Source organism: Nothobranchius furzeri, chromosome 1 (assembly GCF_043380555.1).
Source record: "Nothobranchius furzeri strain GRZ-AD chromosome 1, NfurGRZ-RIMD1, whole genome shotgun sequence".
In the NCBI taxonomy this organism is placed as follows: Eukaryota; Metazoa; Chordata; class Actinopteri; order Cyprinodontiformes; family Nothobranchiidae; genus Nothobranchius; species Nothobranchius furzeri.
This window is the reverse complement of record NC_091741.1, coordinates 35,287,856-35,309,052: the sequence shown is the minus strand read 5'-3', so window position 1 is coordinate 35,309,052 and position 21,197 is coordinate 35,287,856. Positions and strand designations below refer to the sequence as shown.

At 42.7% G+C, this 21,197-nt stretch overlaps 1 protein-coding gene across 2 annotated transcripts in view; it reads right to left on the bottom strand.

Moving 5' to 3' along the window:
• Positions 1-1,909: 1,909 nt before the first annotated feature.
• creb3l2 (cAMP responsive element binding protein 3-like 2) overlaps positions 1,910-21,197 on the bottom strand; it is a 35,364-nt gene continuing 16,076 nt past the window's right edge. Inside the window, exons 2-12 of one of the 2 annotated variants that reach the window (XM_054739885.2) lie at positions 11,600-11,843; positions 10,705-10,907; positions 10,549-10,627; positions 10,104-10,297; positions 8,345-8,491; positions 8,091-8,149; positions 7,127-7,195; positions 5,244-5,343; positions 4,985-5,114; positions 2,280-2,508; positions 1,910-2,197 (exon numbers count right to left, since the gene is read on the bottom strand). In XM_054739885.2, coding sequence (XP_054595860.1) covers positions 2,122-2,197; positions 2,280-2,508; positions 4,985-5,114; positions 5,244-5,343; positions 7,127-7,195; positions 8,091-8,149; positions 8,345-8,491; positions 10,104-10,297; positions 10,549-10,627; positions 10,705-10,907; positions 11,600-11,843 — 1,530 coding nt within the window. In that variant the 3' untranslated portion in view covers positions 1,910-2,121. The remainder of the gene's footprint in view (positions 2,198-2,279; positions 2,509-4,984; positions 5,115-5,243; positions 5,344-7,126; positions 7,196-8,090; positions 8,150-8,344; positions 8,492-10,103; positions 10,298-10,548; positions 10,628-10,704; positions 10,908-11,599; positions 11,844-21,197) is intronic. The other variant, XM_054739886.2, reaches the window with a different exon arrangement.

Below are 21,197 nucleotides of genomic sequence, written 5' to 3'. Positions count from 1 at the left end.
CAAGGACTCTTATTTTGAAAAAAGCAGCAGGCACAACGATACGCTTTTACTAAGGAAAATACTTTATTCACTTCCAAGGCAAGATGACAAAAGAGATTCAGAGTGTATTTACACAGGAGCAACAGAAATGACATTTAAAAGGAAAATCTTCAGTGATTTTTACACAAATGTCTTTTCTCCAAAGAGCAACCAGGATGTTTGTTGTGTTTCCAAAAACACGGCAGTGAAAACTCTACAGGGTGAGCCTCGGCGCTTCCTGCTGATGCCCAGAAATCTGTAGAATCTGAAATGAAGACTCAGATCTGGTGTTCGGGGCTAAAAACCTCGTTGGGTTTATTCCAGAGCCGATCAGTGACCCGACAGCAGAGTCAGATTGAACCTGACGGCAGCTCTCGAATCCTCCCTTCATAATTCATCAACAGCCCAAAATAGAGTGATGATAAATTATGGATTATTACTAATCTACACACACCAGATATGTTCATAAATTAATTACCCGCTTTTACAAAAATAGAAGCTTTTCTCTTTTGCTTATGACAGGAATTACTGCTACAAAAACAGGAAGTGAAGGCTGACGGGCAAAAGGAAAGGAGGCAGTTAGCTTAGCTTAGCTTAGCATAAAGACAGGAAACTGTCCGCCTCACCTGGTGCTAATCATATCTCCTCATCTCTTCTAACGCTTCTTTTGTAACCAAAGCAACGTTTTCATTCTCTTGAAGGACACCAAATATCAGAATGACTTCTGGTTTGCACAGAATAAAAATAACCTAAAACAAAAAGCTGCAAAGGAGCTGAAACGTAAAATATCTGTAAAGATTAGGACCTTTTTTTTTTTTTTACATTTGCTGTAAAAAATGAGGAGAAACGAAGACGGCTGCAGACCCACCCAGAAACGTTCATCCAGGGGCAAACTCTCTCACGTCTAACTAAATCTTATTAAGGAAGATTTCAGGTCCTTTCTTAATTGGACTCAAACATTTCAACCTCATGAAACTTTGATAAAGTAAATAAGAACAACATATACAGAGCTCGCTGGCGATTACTTTGCGCCCAATGCGCCAGTAGGCGCCGGAGGAACTAAGTCTAATATATATATATATATATATATATATATATATACATATATATATATATATATATATATATATATATATATATATATATATATGCATACACACATATATATGTATGAATATATACATACATACACACATATATATGTGTATATATATACACATATATATGTGTGTATGTATGTATATATATGTATATATATACATACATATATATATACATATATATATGTATGTATATATATATAAAAACACACACACATATATATGTGTATATATATACACATATATATGTGTGTATGTATGTATATATTCATACATATATATGTGTGTATGCATATATATATATATATATATATATATATATATATATATATATATATATACATATATGTATATATACATATATGTATATATATATACATATATTTATATACATATATGTATATATATATATATACATATATATATATATATATACATACATATATATATATATATATATACATATATATATATATATACATACATATATGTATATACATATATATATATATATATATACATATATGTATATATACATATATATACATATATGTATATATACATATATATATATATATATATATATATATATATATATTTACATATACATATAAAGAGTACAAATAATAAAAATACAACACGAACACAAGCTTGTATCAAAATAGGATGAATGCATGACTGGAATAGAATAAAAAATATTTCATAACACAACCGAGAAAACGTGTCTATAAATACAGACGTGGTCATCAGTGTCCCGTAAAAAGCTAAACATTTAAAATAAATTTCTTTGGAATAAATGCATCACTGCTCTAAACGTCACACTCACGTAGCGCCTCAACAGGAACCACCTGCTGAAGCGATCAGTGCAACTGCGACTCGGAGAAGACAGCCAGTGCCTCTTTCATTCCATCCTTTCTACCTCTACAGTGTATGGGATTGAGCCGCGACGCCGATCTGATGTTGGAGGTTTGCTTCAGGACACCGAACACTCTCCGCAGGAACCTCAGGAGGTCTCGTTGACTGAGCGGTCCAGTTCGATCACTTTATTGCTGCTCTCGTTCACCCTCCACTCCAGAGACCTGAGAACAATCCCGGAAAACACTTCAGCAGGTCTGAAAACTCGGACTTGGATCCACCGGGTCGTGAAACCCAGCAGCTCACCTGTGCAGGTCCAGGAGCAGGTTTTCCTGTGTGTCGTTGCTTTTATTCCTGAAAGGTGGGTGTGTCTCCGCTCTGCTGGACTCCGCCCCCTGTTTCTGTTGCTCCGAGCGACGCCACGCCGCCATGACGACAGCTGGCGTGTCCTCCCACTGGTCGGGATATTCGCCGCCCAGACCAAGGAGGTGTGGCTGCTCATCCTCGAAGGTCGATAACAAACTTCTGGACTTCACTAAAAGGAGAAAAAGCAACAACTTACATTTTACCTTTGTTTATCTTTTGTATTTTCAACACTTTTACATTTAGTTTTACACCAAAAGACACTAAAAATTACTCCTGGACAATAGCACTCGCGTTTGTGAGGACAGGAAGTGACAGGAAACGGGATTTGATCGTTAGGAAAATGATCCTAATTATCAAGGTAAGTTGTGTGTGTGTGTGTGTGTGTGTGTGTGTGTGTGTGTGTGTGTGTGTGTGTGTGTGTGTGTGTGTGTGTGTGTGTGTGTGTGTAGGAGGTAATGAGGATGCTGCTGAGCTAGAATCTGATTAGCAGCACCGGGGGGTTTGGGGGGGGGGGGGTGCAGAAGTTTGAGTACAAAAGCACTTTTATTAGATCTAACTTCCTGGTGAATGGGAGCAGGAATCCTCACAGACTGTTCCTCAAGGCAGACTTGGACCTTCTGCTCTTATTGCTGATAATAAAATTAAAGATATTTTCCAATATCTATCCAGGGAATTTAATTTAAAGAGCAAGTCACCCCCTACCAGAGTCTTACTCCACTCCCACTTCCTGTTTGAAAAATGCAACAATTGCTGTTGCCTAGCAGACCGAAAGGGCGGAGCCTCCAACAAATACACACACACACAGGCTCACAACGACATTGGCCGTGTTCGAGTTGAGCTGCACCTCGCCTGGAAACCAGACGAGAGCAGACGGAAGCAGCAGGGGGAGGGGCTGAAAGCCGGCGTTTAAGTCGGACAGATTTCCCTGCATGTGTAGCTCGCGGGTGACGATGGCTGAAGATATCGCGTTAGCATTCACACTTGTTTAATTTTCAGTTTTAATTCTGGTGCCTGTTAGCAGCTGAAACACATCCTCATGTACTTGTGGATATCATATATTGTATATGAAGACATGACTGTAATAATAAGTAAAGGTTATCAGCTGTAGGTTTACAGTGATCCCCCGCTACTTCGCGGTTCGTTTATCGCGGATTCACGATTTATTCAAGGGAAATTCGCCGATTCGCGGTATTTTTCTATGCGTTTTCTATGCGTATTCTAATACCCACAAAAAAAAAGAATGTGATCATACGATAATTCAATATAGTACTGTATGTCAGACTGGTCGGCTGGATTCGGGAGTTGAGCTTGTAGGGAGCGTGGTTTCGCAGACGCGGAAGTGAGAGCGTTGGTGAAACGCCGGCTGATCTAGGAAACCCCCGAGCGTTCGAGCGTCAACGAAGTGACACGGAAATGCCGGGCTTTCCAGAAGTAAGTAAGATAACTTACTATGAGCTGATAGTTCGTGGGATGGATCAGTAGGTTGGAAACTCTGATCATGAATCTGAAGAAACGATGACTGAGTGGTGAGCTGGAAAGGCGACTTCCGTTTATAGCCGCGGTTTGTGACGTAGGTGCAACGTGGAGGGATTCCCCGCGAGGGGCATGCTGGGAGTTGTGGTCCATAGTGGAGGCCAGCTAGCTGGAAGAGGCTGGCCTGGGAACTTGGGTTCTGACACTGTACTGTAAATATGGTGTCCCTACTTCGCGGATTTTCACCTATCGCGGCCAGGTCTGGAACGCATCTACCGCGATAAACGAGGGATCACTGTAGTGTGCTCATAGGAAACGTGACAAAAGAACACAAATCACATTTCTCTTTATGACCTATATAGTTGTCATCATCAACGTAACATGATTTCATGTTCTACCACCGGATGTTTGGATCAAAATATGAACCAATCAGATCTTAAATCGGGTGAGAGCCAGGCGTTTCCCTTCATCCCCTAGGTTTTTCAGCCGGTAGAGAGCAACTGCAGCGCCTTGCTCCAAAATCTGCGGCCGCCTTGATCTCACGAGGTTATCATTGCCTACGTATGCATGACGTCAGAGCAAGTCGGCGTCAAGTCGGACACAAATCTAACCGACATGCACTGCTCGCCGATCACCGCTGGTCTAATCTGCACAGATCTGGCTCATCTCGAACGCAGACATTGTGACATCATATGGTACCAGCTGACGTTCTAGGGTACCTCTTAGCCAATAGCGATGGCAGATTTAAATTCAAATGCAGTGCAGAGTTTTACCTGACAACAACACTGACAGTTTTAGGCAGAATATTAAATTTTAACTAAAATGCACTAAAGTGCAAAACCATTGACTACACGTGTCTGCAGCACGATTAGACACACATTTATATAGTTTATCAGGGAAAATAGTTGATTTGGAGGTGACTTGCTCTTTAACTTCTGTTATTATTTACAGATTATTTAAAAAAAACTAATACTTTGTTGTCTTCAACAGAAATTTGAGAATTTAACTGATGAAATATATATTTTTTCATTTGAAAAATTCTCATGTTGGTGGCCTGTGAGGATTTCCAGCTTAATCTTTTTCTAATTTTAGCTCCAGCATCATTTCTGATAAATGTCATCAGAAAAAGGGTTTTACGTGTCAGAAAGCTCCTAACTGATGGTATGAGCTACCTGTAGCTGTGTAGGACTCTTTCACAGACATCTGACTGGACGAGACGCCCGTTTCAGCGACACTTGAACACGGAGACAAGCCGCTCGGGTAAAAACTCCCCAGAAACAGAGCGAAACACAGAACCACCACCTACAAACAGGAAGGAAGAGGAGGGCGGGCGGACACGGAGAGGACAAATAAATGATCAGTCACAAAAAACAGCTAACGAGTGATGGAAGCAGATGTTTCTAATTTAATAACCCAGAAACACACGAGTACCATTAGGCACGATGACGTCTGGGTGCCGGCGACCCGGCAAGACCTGTGGACTTTTCCTGCCACCAACGCCTGCAGCGACTGCAGCTGCTGCAGCAGAGACCTGCAAGCACACACACACACACACACACACACACACACACACACACACACACGTGCATGTTCATTTTTTACTCTACATTAGAAAAAGGTACGGTGGCCCAGGAGGTTCAATGAAAATACAAATGCAACAAAGCAACACCCAGAGCAGAGCTAAAAATAAAAGTGAAGTAATAATAAATAAATAAAAAGCCTAAAACAGAAGCTGTGGTCTGCTGAACGTTTCACTAAAACTGAGACCATGTGGGATTTTTCTGAGTTTCAAACGCTGTTGTTGCTCATTTATTTACTTTTTGGTATAATTACACCGCTAGCATAACTTCTGCTTTAGCGTAAGTTCCAACTGACCGCAACTTCTGGTTTATTAGTAATTCTGCCTTTTATTGAGCCTACTGGGCCACCGTAGAAATATACTGGTTCCATATATGTGATTAATTACTTAAAGAGCAAGTCACCCCCTGCCAGATTCTTACTCAACTCCCACTTCCTGTTTGAAAAATGCAACAAATGCTGTTGTCTAGTAGACCAAGAGGGCGGAGCCTCTGACAAATACACACACTCATGACATTGTGACATCATAATGTACCGTCTAACATCATAGTGTACCTCTTAGCCAATAGTGATGGCAGAGTTAAATTCAAAGTCAGTGCTGAGTTTTTACCTGACGACGGTGCATCGCTGACAGTTTTAGGCAGAATATTTAAATTTTAACTAAGATGTACTAAAGTGCCGAGTTATTGACTACACTTGTCTACAGCACAATTGGACACTCATTTATTAAGTTTATCAGCAAAAAAATACGGTGATTTGGAGTGACTTGCTCTTTAAAGGACCGATTTATTTTATTTGTAAAATATAAATCTGAAACGACCCCTTTGAGCTTCAGTTATCAGGCTCAGAATAACCTGAGTTTTACTTTATTTTAATCTAGGATTAATATGAGGAAATTATAATTAATTGACGTAATGTTCCGTTTGATTATCTGGCCGTGTGTTCGTGATGCATCACCACATAACTGCACCTAAATAACCACCATACTGATCCAGAACTTGTTTTCATGCTTTTTCTCTGCAGGAGTTGACAATTTTTGTCGGAAGTTTATTATTTTTTCTGCTCTTTAAAGCCGAATATTTTTACTTAAACACTGTGGGAAAATGACTGAATGTACATAAAGCAATTTATGTTTTAAAAACATTATCCATATAATGTATTTAAAATATAAATGATGCATAAAGTTTTGTAATTAGGCCCTCTCTCATCTCTGATGCGATCCTGGAGTTGAGTTTTGTTCGCCATCAGCTGTTTTATTTGTCCATCTTTAGAAAGACAGCGAGGCTCTCACGGCCACGCTGCCCAGGCGTGGCAGCACAAAAACAAAAATGGCACCATTCATCTCCTCAGCAGCCCACTTCAACCACGACCTGCAACGGCTGCCCGAGTCTTGCTTGACCCCGGGCGCTCTTGCTCTGAGGAGCAGAAACACCACCTGACGCAGCTCCGGCATTTCGAAATGGACTCCTGATCATGGATGATGAGTGAATCCAAAAGGAGCTTCTGAGGTAGATTTATTCTCTAATCGTTAAGCTGAGCTCATGTTTCCAAACCTTCCCAAGCATCTCCAGGAGGAGATGTTCAGCATCCCTCCCTCACCCTTGACCTCTAACTTCTGTTTTAACTTCTGGGCGCTGCTCCTGGATACGTTTCCTCTCCTCTCCTGGGTGAGAGGAGGGGGGTGAATGGAAGGAAGGAAGGAAGGAAGGAAGGATGAGTATTTTAAGTGTTCTTACTTGTTAGTGCACTCCAGAGTCTCCACTTTCCTGCGAAGCTCGTGGTTTTCATTGGAGCACGTCTCCACCCTGTGGTCAAACAGCAGAGCTGCAGCTTAGTGACTGCTGGTGCTGCCTGATTTATTTATTACATTTACTAAACTTGACTTACGATGACCTGATAGCAGGTAAATCACCAGCGGGACACGACTTCTTCATATATTTGTAGGAATGCACAGATACCGATAGTGGTATCGGTAAAAGTTAACCGATAGTGGTATCGGTTAACTTTTACCGATAGTGGTATCGGTAAAAGTTAACCGATACCACTATCGGTATCTGTAAAAGTTAACCGATACCAGTGCAGTTGCTTGAAAATGGCTTCACTGTAACTTGTTATTTCTGTTAAACTAATATTTTAGTTTTGTGATGATTTCCATTCATATATTTTACTTTTTATCTTCCTCACAGCAGAGAAGAAAATAAAATCTGTATTCCAAGTCATTGCATTGTTTTTGTGTAGTAGAAGTATCGGTATCGGTATCGGCGAGTACTCAGATCCAAGTATCGGTATCGTATCGGTTTGCATCCCTATGCATTTGTGGTTTATCCGATACCAACATGCAGTTTGGGTGTTTTTTTTTCCTGCACAGCTCAGTAAAACCCTGAAGGTTACTTAAAGGTTTAATCGTACAGGAAATAAACGCCTTGAAAGACAGATCTGTCAGGCTCTTCCAATCCTAGAGTTTCATTGTCTATTTTCTATCAGAATCTAATGCAGGAGATAGGTGTAGGAGACTACTTTCATGTTCAGCCCGCATGAAAAACTCAAGAGTGACCCGTTGGAATCAGAAATGATCTTCCACACCTTTAAGGTTTAATCAAATTTTAAAGAAAAACAAAACCAAAACCTCCAGTTTGTGGTTTCAACTTTTCCTTTTGATGCTTTAATTTCTGTCAATGAAAAAGAGAAGCGTGGACCTACTTTTTCTCCAGAGCGTCCATGTACTCCTTCTTTTTCCTGCGACTCTCTTGAGCCGAAATCTGAGAGGGAATCACAAAAAAATTTCAAAATAAGAGTCTGCAATGTAAATAAACACTTCCTACAAACCTTTCAGAATCAGATAAACATCGCTGTGTACCACCTACTGAAACGAATGTTCACACAATACAGAATTTTTCTAAACTGAAACCTGTGTAAATCGGATTTAAGCGGAATATTAACCGTTTGGTTCCCACCTTGTTTTTGATCTTCCTCCGGATCTTCTTCAGCGCCTTCTCCTCGGCTTTGGTGAGCGGCAGTTTGGTGGGAACGGGGTAACCTTCGGCCACCAGCGTCCGACGCTCCTCCTCGGTCAGGATCAGAGGACCAGATCCCTGCAGTTTCTGCAGAAGAAGATAAATTCTATAACTTATGGATTTACACTCGAGGAGAATATTTCTTATGTATTTCCATATTTACTGTATCAAGAAAATGCCCCAAAAATTACAAATATTATACTTTTATTGCCCAAAACAGATTTATTTTACCATTCTGGGAGGGTTTCTCACTTGGAAATGAACAAATTGAACAACAAAATGTTTAAATGTAATCAAAGTTTTAGTGTCTTAAAGAAGAATGTTTGTTTTTACTCTTGAATGTGACGGCCACTAAAAATATAACTGAAATCTATGGTATCAGTGGCGTGTCCAGATCTTTTAAAATGGGGTGGCCCAGATGAGGCACAACTTTGTGCATGGGTGGCACCGATGGTTGTGCTTTTTTTTTTTACCCACAAGTCTTTTGTGGACAATGAGAAGCCTATTTAAAGGTAAATTAGTGTGGTGGCACCTGGGATGGCCAATCAGATTCCAAGGGTGGCACGCGCTACCCCAGGTCACTCCCTGGACACGCCCCTGTACGGTATTTAGTTTGTTTGGTGTAAAATGATCTGCCATTACTCAGAAATGTGAGCAAAAAGGATTAAAATTCCATAAAAAAGGTTGCCTAATTTAAAGGTCGACTTCAGATTTCCATTATTCTCCAGGGGCGCCTCCAGAAAGTTTTGATAGGGGTGGCCGGATGGGGTCAAACACATTTTTGGGGTGGCACAGCAAATCAAACCTTGTGGTAACTCTGGGAGTTTAGCCTGTGGCGATGTGCTGCATTGCTGCTTTATTCATATTTGGGGCAGCAGTAGCTCATCAGGTTGAGCGGGTTGTACAGTAATTGGAAGGTTGCGGGTTCGATCCCGGCTCCAGACAGAGAATTCTGCTGTTGTGTCCTTGGGCAAGACACTTAACCCACCTTGCCTGCTGGTGGTGGTCGGAGGGACCGGTGGCGCCTGTGCTCGGCAGCCTCGCCTCTGTCAGCACGCCCCAGGGCAGCTGTGGCTACATCGTAGCTCATCACCACCAGTGTGTGAATGTGTGTGTGAACGGATGAATGATGCACTGTGGTGTAAAGCGCTTTGGAGTCCTTACTCTGAGAGGCGCTACACAAGTGCGGGTCATTTATCATTTATTAAAAAAGCAAGTACGTATCCAAACATTTAACTTATACAAACACAAACATGTCAGAAAAGTACATTTCAGTTATTTAAAATGTTATTTCAAATTTTATTTACAATTTTATTTTTTTAGGTTAACTCACCTGTTGCTGTGTTTCCAAAAAATATAGAGATAAAAACTTTTTTCAAATGGTGAGCAGCGCAAAACATATGTAATTATTTATTTATTTAATCTGATTATTTCTTTACTTGTTAATTGTATTATTTTTATTTTGTTCTACAATTATGTCTTGAATAAACAAGATCAATGTATGGTTTGACTGAACATGAATATGATTTATTAAAACTGACTTTTTCCTGGGGGGGGGGGTCAGCACTTTTCTAGTGTTGGCCGTGGCCACCCCTGGCCACCCCTTGGGGGCGCCCTTGGTATTCTCATGAAAAGATTTAAAACTGCAAATTTTTTGTTCGGGTTTTTGTTGATGACGCTGTAACGACAGACGGCTTACATGAGGAGCGGTGAGCAGAGGGGAGTTGGACAGGGAGGACGCAGCTCGAGGAGACACTTTGGCGCTGGTCTGGGATGGAGGGGGGCTGGAGGGGCAGGACAGAGTGGATGTGGCGTGGACGGGGCTCTGGCTGCCCTCGGAGTCGCTGCCATGGGAACTGGGAGGAGTGGGAGGCATCTGCAGAGAGTCCAGACCTGAAACAGCACAGTGGATGATTAGATCAAACACATTTATCTGAATATGAAAAAAAAAAAAAAAAAAAAAACACTTTAAGGTTTTTATTTATTGAAACATTTCTAAGGATGAAATTTTGGATTATTTAAAAGAATAAAGTTTTTTTCAGATGAAGATTTTAAGAAAATTTAATAAAATGTGCTTTTCTGTTAAAAAACCAGCACATGGCCAGCAGGGGTCCTCGTACAACAGGAAAAGGCTGAATTCAGACCTTTGGGGGAAAGATTGAGGAACTGGTCCACTTCATGAGGCTCCAGCTTGATCTGAGGGATTATATTCTCCTCTTTAATCTGAAAACACAAAAGTTACACATCGTTGAGAATCAACTAGACATACAGACTCCATCCTGCTTCTCGGCGTCTCCCACCTTAATAGTTTTGACCTGGTTGTTGCTGCCGGTCACCGTCTGAGCTGCGGGAGCCACAGCGGGGCCCTTTGCCTCCTGGGGCCCCTCGCAGGAGGACACAGAGAGGGAGATTGCAGGGAGCAGAGAGGGAGTCTCGCACAGGAGGCTCTCGATGGCGTCCTCCTGCTCCATGGCCCACTCCGCTGAATCTCCGTCCGACTCTGCTGCAGAACAGGAAGCAGCGACTCTCCTTAGAGGCTTTATTACAGGAAAACTACGTTCTTTTGAGAAGTGAAATCATTCAAATTTCTTCAACCAGGGAGCGTTCACTTTTTGTTCTGCAGGTTTATTTTGGTTTTCCGTCTATTTTTCTATCATGTTGACGACTAACACCAAAATGTGAGCAGACCAAAAGTTCAAACTGAAAAACGAGTCAGAAAGTACTTAAACACCAGATGTTTTATCAGAGCAGAACTGGTAGAAATCTGATGTTGTTCTTTCTTCTGGTTAGTATCTGCGTTTGGGCGGTCAGAAACGGGAAGTTTTGGGTTTCTCTTTCATGCAAAACCGAGTTAACGTCCCACATGTTTACTGGTTTGGATCCAGTAACTGCAGAAAGCAGCAGCTGCTCTCCTTTTACAGGCTGTGATAGCCGTCAGTCAAAAGGAATCCACGTGGGACCGAGTCCTGGCGTCCCTTTAGCTCTGCCCATCGAGGGAAACGTGGAATATTTCTACATAGTGATGAAGAAGATGACTACATGAAGGTCCAGTAACAACAGAGATGCAGCATGAAGGAGATGAGCCAGGACTTCATGTTCCGGACCTCTGGTTCTGTTGTGGTGCTGAGGAGCACGGCCTGGGTACGAGGTTTTGATGGTGGTGGTGTGTGTGTGTATGTGTGTGTGGAGTCTCACCTGCGTCACTGCCATGCTCTCCTGTCAGGTGCGACAGCGGCGACTGAGGTCGACTGTCGCCACACAGCGAATAGCTGTGCTCGGCGGTGATGTGCGGGGGGAGAGGGGAGGACGGGGACAGCTCGCTGCCGTCCTCCCCCTCCATGGACTCCACTCCGCACTTCCCCCCAGACAGGAAGGGGTCGCTTAGCAGCTGGCCTAGCAAAGCATCCTGGGAAAGGTCGTCCAGGAGCTCGGAGAAGTGCTGCAGAGAGAGATGAAACGTTTTCAGGATAAAACAGGAGACGGCAAACAGGTGATTACAGAAAACCACACGGCGACGCGTCTCAGACGGCAGGTCTGTAATCATACACACACACACACACACCCACACTCAACCACCCATTCCCCATCCACTAATCACGGTCTCTGTCTCCGTTTGTCTTTGTGAGTCTCAGCGTGGTGATGGTTTCACAGAAAACACACACGTCTCACCCCCATCACCTCTCCTTCAGCTCTAAACATGGTGAGCACAGAGCTCCGCCTCCACCTCCAGGTGTTATGGCTGACACAGAGGCCCGACAGATGTGCTGATAAAGCTTCAGACATCTGGAACATTTGAATTTATACAAGATACAAAGTTTTTACTAAATTCTTGCAAATATTATTATCACTATCATTATTAATTAATAAATATAATTTGACATTTTACATAATTTTTTTTTTTTTTAGTAGAGCTCAGCAATCTAAATCCGATTTTCCTTTCAAGGAAAACAACAACGCAAGCTGGAGAATTGTGTCTGTCACACTTTTCATGATTTAAAACATAACGTGTGTGTTTTGTTGCCTTGATCTTGTTTTTTGGATCTAAATGAAGAAAATATCTGAGCAAAAACTTTCTGTAAATTAGGAATTATCCATGAAAGCAAAACACGGAGCTTTTGAGGGTTTTAAAAACAAAGTGCTGAAATCAGGAGGAGAACCGGGCACGGTCCAGTAAACACCCAAAGCCACCCCGTCATTTCACGTGTGGCTGGGATTCGGGACGGGACGTCGGCTGGGCGTGGCTCACCACACGCCCAACAGAAACCGCTTTGTCCCTGCAGCCCGTGTTTGGGCCCGGCTGTAACCCGACACCGTCCAGCTGGGACACAGAGCCAACCAAGGCCCCTTCCCGAGCAGCGGAGGAGATAAAGGAGCCACGCTGGAGGTTTTCCCTGGACAAAATCCTGCCGCAGCGCCGAGACGGCGCAGGACACCGCTGACAGACAAGATTATAATCCTAACTGTAGATGGAGAGCAGACAGATTATCACTCCAGCTCAGTCTTCCAGGGACTTGGTGGTACTTTAAATACGTCCGATCTTAATCCAATCAGAGATGAAGATGCCAAACTGGGTCAGGCGAGTCATGAAAAGAAAGCATGGCACTTTATGCTGACGGGTCGGATTTCACACTAAACCAGTTTAATCTCACACTTCCATCCTGGAGCTTGTCTGTGGTTCTGGAGCTACTCCGGATTCTGGGCTCCTGAGTTTACAGATCAATACTAAATACTGTCAGGTTGTAAAAGTGAAAATAAGACAAAAACATATTAAATCTGCAGAATATCATCTGAATATAATCTCCTTATTGAGGTTTTAATCTTAACCCCACTAATGAACATCCTACTTTGTTTTCCCGCACGAACCTCATTAAGTTCTCTCATTAGTCCGGTCTGAATATCTCCTTTTCTTTATTATGACCTAACTGTCTTTGAAACTTCTCTTTTTGGACGTTTTTGCTCTAAGAATCCATTCATCTATTGATCGGAACACGTTTATCTTCACTTTATTGGTTGTTTCTCAGGATTTTAGCTACTTTATTTCCTGTGCAACGAAATCTGATGTAAAAATCTCACCAGCAAAGGAGCAACTGCACCATCATGCAGCTATTAATGCATTCATTTATATATTTAAATCAAACCACCCTTAATTCTTATCTGGCGGTCTGACTTGTGCCTAATCAAATCCGCGTTTGCCTCTCTAAGCCAGGTGTGCAGAAAAAAAGGCCGTGCACCGCAACAGCTGGCGGGCCTCGTGTCGGGTCCAGCTGATTGTGTGTTTTGTACCTTGCCCTGGACTCAGCTGTGTGTACACTCCAGATGACAGAACACACACCAGTAAAACAAACATCCTAAAACATGTGTGGGCTCCTATTGGGACAAACCCAATGAGGCCGCGTGTCTGAATGAGAACCTCGGCACAAACCCTCAACACGTGTCCGCCTATCAGCCGGGTTTTATCTGAGGGTGAGACGCTCCGTCCTGGGAAAGCTCGATCTGTTACGCAACTCCCAAAACTGGGAAAAAAAATCCAAGACGGCTCTGATTTAGGGTTGATTGCCTTCATAATACTCCTGTGGTTGAAAATTAAAGCTCCCACTGGAATTCTAACGATGCGTGCGAGCCATTTTCACACTTAGCCGAGATACAATTATCCACTAAAGTCTCGAGCTTCCTGTCGGTCCTTTACAGTTTGCTTCCAAGTTTCAGGCCATTGTAATTTTCCAAACTATGTTCAGTAATGTCGTAAAGCCAGAGATGTCTTCAGCTGACAGGGAAAACCACGCAAACATTAACAAGAGGGTGCAACAACGTGACTTGTAGCTTGTTTTTTTAATACCAAAACTCTTGTTTTAATCCCCATGAAGCAGTGGCGTGTCCAGATCTTTTAGAACGGGGTGGCCCAGGTGAGGCACAACTTTGTGCATGGGTGGCACCAGCGGTTATGCTTTTTTTTTTGTTTTACCCCCAAGTCTTTTGTGGACAATGAAAAGCCTGTTTAAAGGTAAATTAGTGTGGTGGCACCTGGGGTGGCCAATCAGATTCCAAGGGTGGCAAGCGCTACCCCAGGCTGCTCCCTGGACACGCCCCTGCCATGAATCCAATAAACTTCATCTTGTGGTTTAATGGTGGCTGGTTTTGGTCTAAATGTGCAGCTGAACTTTCAAATTGACCCCTTAAAGCCTGAAATATACAATGATAATAACAATAAATGTAAAAACGGTAAACGGCCTGTATTTGATATAGCGCACTCTAGAGTCCTGGAACCCCCCAAAGCGCTTTACAACACAATCAGTCATTCACCCATTCACACGCTGGTGGGGATGAGCTACGATGTAGCCACAGCTGCCCTGGGGCGCACTGACAGAGGTGAGGCTGCTGAACACAGGCGCCGCCGGTCTCTCCGACCACCTCCAACAGGCAAGGGGGGTTAGGTGTCTGGCCCAAGGACACAATGACAGGGCGGGGCTCGAACCTGCAACTTTCCGATTACGGGGCGAGCACTTAACTCCTGTGCCACCGTCGCCCCAATAACGTGGTTTTTAAAACTGAACTATTTATTGTCTAATATAACATAGCCTAGAATCGAGACCCTCATTTGCCGAAGTAAAAAGTTTTTGCTTTGCATGACGGTCAAGCTACGCTCCATTGGAACCTCTGCAGCCCCGGACAACTTTGTGGCTGACCAATCACAGCGCATTTATTTAGAGAAAAAAAAACGTCTTTGCATCTTTCTCCCTGCTTCTTCCGCGATGTATGGTGGACTGCTCCGCTGACGGACATCCGTAGCCGTCCAATCACAGCGCTCTATTAGTTTGATGGGCCAATCGCCGCACTCTCAGCCCCCACGAATGAGAGCCGTCAATGGATCATCAGCAGACTATATATTCACATACAGGGATTGCAGAATTATTAGGCAAGTTGTATTTTTGAGGAATAATTTTATTATTGAACAACAACCATGTTCTCAATGAACCCAAACAACTCATTAATATCAAAGCTGAATGTTTTTGGAAGTAGTTTTTAGTTTGTTTTAGTTTTAGCTATTTTAGGGGGATATCTGTGTGTGCAGGGGACTATTACTGTGCATAATTATTAGGCAACTTAACAAAAAACAAATATATACCCATTTCAATTATTTATTTTTACCAGTGAAACCAATATAACATCTCCACATTCACAAATATACATTTCTGACATTCAAAAACAAATCAGCGACCAGTATAGCCACCTTTCTTTGCAAGGACACTCAAAAGCCTGCCATCTGCTCACTGGGAAAGCCAGGAGTGCCTATGTACACATGGACATTGAGGAGGTGCGTGACTATGAGTCTGTTAAGGCAGCCTCATTGGCGGAGGTGTTTGTCGCAGCGAGGCACAAGGGACAACCCTGGAGTTACACCGCTTGGAAGACTTCCAAAGAGAGGGCTTATAAGGGGATCCCCATATGGACGTGCAGCCTGGGAAACTAAGCAAGTCCCGTCAACAGCGAAGGCGGGAGAAGTTTCTGCATACTGCGAGGATGTCTAAGGAGGACCTGATAGAGAGAGCCCGGGGAGATGGGAGTGGTGAGCACAATGGCTGTGCGGAGTATGTTTTACAGGATGACATTTTGTATCTGTAACAAGGAGTACAGAGGCAGCTGGTGGTCCCACGAGAGGCACGAGAGATGGTGCTGGAGTTGGGTCATGCTATTCCTTGGGCTGGCCACCTGGGGAAGCAGAAGATATGGGCCTGTATTCAACGCCATTTCTACTGGCCTGGTCTGAGGTCCGATGTTGCCCAATTTCGTAACACAAATCTCTTAAAAGCTGAAGGTTCCGGATGTGCCGAGAGCTCCGGCGAGCATTTACAGTTTTGTGACTAATACCATTATCTCATCTATGAAGGTCTAATAATACGACTGCTGATTATCTTTCCCGCTGGAGCGGGGTAGCTTCTTAAGGAGGGGGGACTGTGACAGCTGCCCTGCTGTCACACTTCAAGTAAATGACTGTTAATGTTTCTTTTATTTTGAATAAAGGTGTTTGTTTCTATGGATTGACTGTTTGGGTGACCGTATGAAGTGCACACGTTCAGTTACTCATCGGTTTTAGTCTGTAGGGGTTTGTATGATTAATACGTTTTCTTTGAGTCGCCAGTGGCCTTGGAGTTGGCGCAGCTGTAGCACATCACTTGGCCTAATCAGCACCATTGGGTCAGACCAACTCTCAAGGGAGAAGATTCCTGTGTTTGTGTATTTAGTTATTCTCTTTTGTAAATAGTAGTCGGGTTTTGATAGTAATGTTTTCATTTGAAGTAACTCAAACAGAATGGACTGATTAGTATGAATTTGTTAGGGATAGCCTATTTATGTTCTTTGTTTACTGATGTCTCCCCACCCTAGTGTGTTGGCAGTGGTCTGATCAGCCACTATTTAAGTTGATCCTGTTGTGTCTGTAGGAGGTTTTTTTGTTTGGTGCATGTCCGTAGTCAGGTCCTGAGTTTGGGTTACTTTGTTACTACGTCCACTGTCATGTAATGTCAAGTGCTGGTTGGAACCCTCTCTGGAGAAAAGAAAAACAAAAGGAATAAATCAAGATGTCAAGAAAATCATCCGTGCTCTCCTGGCTGGTTTATGCAAGTCCCTGACACGTGGATTCTGTCAGTGTTTTGATCTGTTCACCATCAACGTTGCGTGCAGCAGCAACCACAGCCTCCCAGACACGGTTCAGAGAGGTGTACCGTTTCCCTCCTTGTAAATCTCACATGTGATGATGGACCACAGGTTCTCAATGGGGTTCAGATCAGGTGAACAAGGAGGCCATGTCATTAGTTTCTCTTCTTTTATACCCTTTCTTGCCAGCCACGCTGTGGAGTACTTGGACGCGTGTGATGGAGCATTGTCCTGCATGAACATCATGTTTTTCTTGAAGGATGCAGACTTCTTCCTGTACCACTGCTTGAAGAAGGTGTCTTCCAGAAACTGGCAGTAGGACTGGGAGCTGAGCTCGACTCCATCCTCAACCCGAAAAGGCCACACAAGCTCATCTTTGATGATACCAGCCCAAACCAGTACTCCACCTCCACCTTGCTGGCGTCTGAGTCGGACTGGAGCTCTCTGCCCTTTACCAGTCCAGCCACGGGCCCATCCATCTGGCCCATCAAGACTCACTCTCATTCCATCAGTCCATAAAACCTTAGAAAAATCAGTCTGGAGATGTTTCTCGGCCCAGTCTTGACGTTTCAGCTTGTGTGTCTTGTTCAGTGGTGGTCGTCTTTCAGCCTCTCTTACCTTGGCCATGTCTCTGAGTATTGCACACCTTGTGCTTTTGGGCACTCCAGTGATGTTGCAGCTCTGAAATACAGCCAAACTGGTGGCAAGTGGCATCTTGGCAGCTGCATGCTTGACTTTTCTCAGTTCATGGGCAGTTATTTTGCACCTTGGTTTGTCCACACGCTTCTTGCGACCCCGTTGACTATTTTGAATGAAACGCTTGATTGTTCGATGATCACGCTTCAGAAGCTTTGCAGTTTTAAGACTGCTGCATCCCTCTGCAAGATATCTCACTATTTTTGACCTTACTGAGCCTGTCAAGTCCTTCTTTTGACCCATTGTGCCAAAGGAAAGGAAGCTGCCTAATAATTATGCACACCTGATATAGGGTGTTGATGTCATTAGACCACACCCCTTCTCATTACAGAGATGCACATCACCTAATATGCTTAACTGGTAGTAGGCTTTCGAGCCTATACAGCTTGGAGTAAGACAACATGCATGAAGAGGATGATGTGGGCAAAATACTCATTTGCCTAATAATTCTGCACTCCCTGCATATAGGATGACTTGCCAGGCTAAATATTACAACTACAGGTGTTCCCTCGTTTATCGCGGTAGATGCGTTCCAGACCTGGCCGCGATAGGGGAAAATCCGTGAAGTAGGGACACCAAATTTACAGTATTTATTTAACAGGTACGTATTCAGCATTCAGACTTTTAAAACCCTCCCTTTACATCGAAAAAAATTTTACTTGGTTTTTTTATAGTTTTATTACAAAAAGTGCATTTTATGATGAAATTGATGAAAAAAACTGGAATTTCTTGATATTTCGCATAGAAAAATACCGCGAATCAGTGAAAAATAACGCGAATCGGCGAATTTCCCTTGAATAAGGCTCCAAAGAAAAAATCCTCGAAGTCGTGAATCCGCGATAAACGAACCGCGAAGTAGCGAGGGATCACTATATATAATAATCTTTTTTATTTTATTATTCTATAACAATATTACAGTAATAAAGGGGATAGAAAAGCCCCTCAACACCCAAAGTCCCTCCACTAGGGGGCGGTAGTCATTGGTAGGACTGAATATGGTTTCTGATGAAGGTACTAATCCTGATTCTCCATCTGGACGTTTTAGTGCCAGAGAGGGTTATATGAGGATTTGAGATGATAATCTAGAATGATTTAGTCATGTTTAAATGCGTTTTTAGGTCAAAGTTACATATAATTACCATCTTATCCTGTTTAGTTTGCTTCCTCAGTTTGGCATAAACCCCAGTCAGGACTGATAGGCTAACGGTTAGGAAGAGTGCAGCCAAGAACAAAGGACCAAAGCACGTTAAATGTAAACAAAAACAGTAAAACCTGTCTGGTATTTACACTTCTGAGCAAAAACAATGGAGCCATCAGATGTTCTTCAGCTGCCTGAAGCCATCCACGAGATAACGAAGAATATAAACAGGACTAAAAGTCACTTATCAGCGCTGGATGGCTGGGGCACCGATATGATGAGAGAGAGTAAAGCAAGACCAAACACAGACCTTCAACTGCTCCTGCTATCTGGGTCTTATCTGAGGGTGTCGGGTGCAGGAGGTGGGTCTGATGTGACAGGATTATGTCAGAATGCTAACAAGATGCAGCTTTGTTTATGTTCGACACGAAATCAGCAAAAATAACATGTTTTATGTTAAAGTTTGGACTCTAAGCTGAACTTCATACACAAACACGCCCACGTCTGCGACTCCAGCCAAAACCAGCTCGCTGAACAAAAACGTCCTGGTTCCCAGGGAGATCCGAGCCGGTTCTCACACGGATATCAGGGCGGCACAAACATTCCTGACCTCGATTCTCAATATGCATCCCAGACGGGGTTTTCCAAAACCAAGAAGTAATCAGAGATACCAGAACAGCTCCAAGAAAAAGGCTCAAAATCAACCGAGGGGGTGAAAGATGAGAGGAGACAAAAACAAAGGAAAAAATCCCACGTTTTTCATTAGAGCTGCAATTAATGCCCCAAGAATTACAAATTATTTTGATTTTTATGTTTTGTTTGCTTGTAAAATCCTAAAAACCTAAGTTTACATCTCAGTCCTTTTGTTTTGGCTGATTTTTCCATATTAAAAAACCAGAGTTGATCCTAAATCTCTTAAACTGAAGAATCCTCTACAGTTCTGCATTCGGCCACTAGGGGCAGTTGATCTCCACAGATCAATAAAAGATTTTAATAACATGAGTCAGCTTATTCAAATTCTCAGACATCACAAAAACTACAATTTTATATTTTTGCATTATTATTACTGGGCGGTGCTTATTGCAAAGAGCTGCTTTTTCGTACTAATTTCATACCGTAAACTCTGTAAGCACTTTGGTCAATGGAAATGATTTAAAAGGTGCCATAAAATTAAATTTTAGTGATTAATTTTTAATTCTAGAAAAAAAAACATGTGTGCTTGTGTATCTGGTTACGTCTGGCCATCATACAGAGTTCTAATATGAGCAGTGTTCGTACATAAAAATAAATGTAAAAAACTGTTGGGTTATTTGTTAATTAAAGGGACTTTACGGACTTTTGAATTTTTATGCTCGCGATCGCCCCCTCAGGCCAAAAGTGTAACGGCAGTTTCAATAGTAGGCTCGTGCACGAGGCGCGCATGCTGTACGTGCACACCCCTTAACGAAAATAACAGCTAAGACAGTCCCGTGTGTGTGTGTGTGTGTGTGTGTGTGTGTGTGTGTGTGTGTGTCCCGGAGGACAGAGGACAGGAGAAAGTGCAGCTAATTAATTAAATAATGTGGTTCTGTAGCTTTCTCTTCAGCACAGCGACAAAGGTTTATGATGGGTCAGTCCTCCTGCATGCTCAGATCATTCCCTTCCCTTGCTTGAAAAATTGTTCCAAAATGAAAGTTGAACCCACATCTTTTTTATCTGTGAATTCAATGCCGTTCGGCGAGTCTCAAATAAAAATTTGGGCATCTTACTGTAAAAAATATACCATTAATGTAAAAAAGAAACTCTAAATAAACTATGTTCACATCCAGAATCAAACACAGGTCTTCTGCATGAGAGTCAGACATCTTACTAGGTGAGCTAAAGCGCCAGTGACGTCCTTTGTATCTGTAACATTTATATCCTTGATGACAGCTGAAACAACGTCAAACCAAAGAACGGTTCGGAGTGAAAATGACTATTTTGATGCTAATTTGCAGGAAATATCTAGAAGAAAGTTCTACAGAAAGTAGCTAAGGGTCCTCAGAAATGTAGCTAGCTTTGTCACTAGGCGTTAGGAACAGCGACAACGTGGCACTGCCTCTCTCTCTGCTGCTAAAGCTACGGATAGCAAATGCTACGGGCGATGCCTGAGCGTGAACGCGCATGAAGCAGCCTGCTCGACCCGAGCATCTCTCTTTTTCTGTGATTTTACAGAAAAACAGGCAATCACAGTAAAAATGCCAGGGCTCATTCTACAGGACCAGGGCATTGCAGGAGAACGTATGAAGAAGACATTTATTATTTCTATACATGTTTTGGCCGTCACAC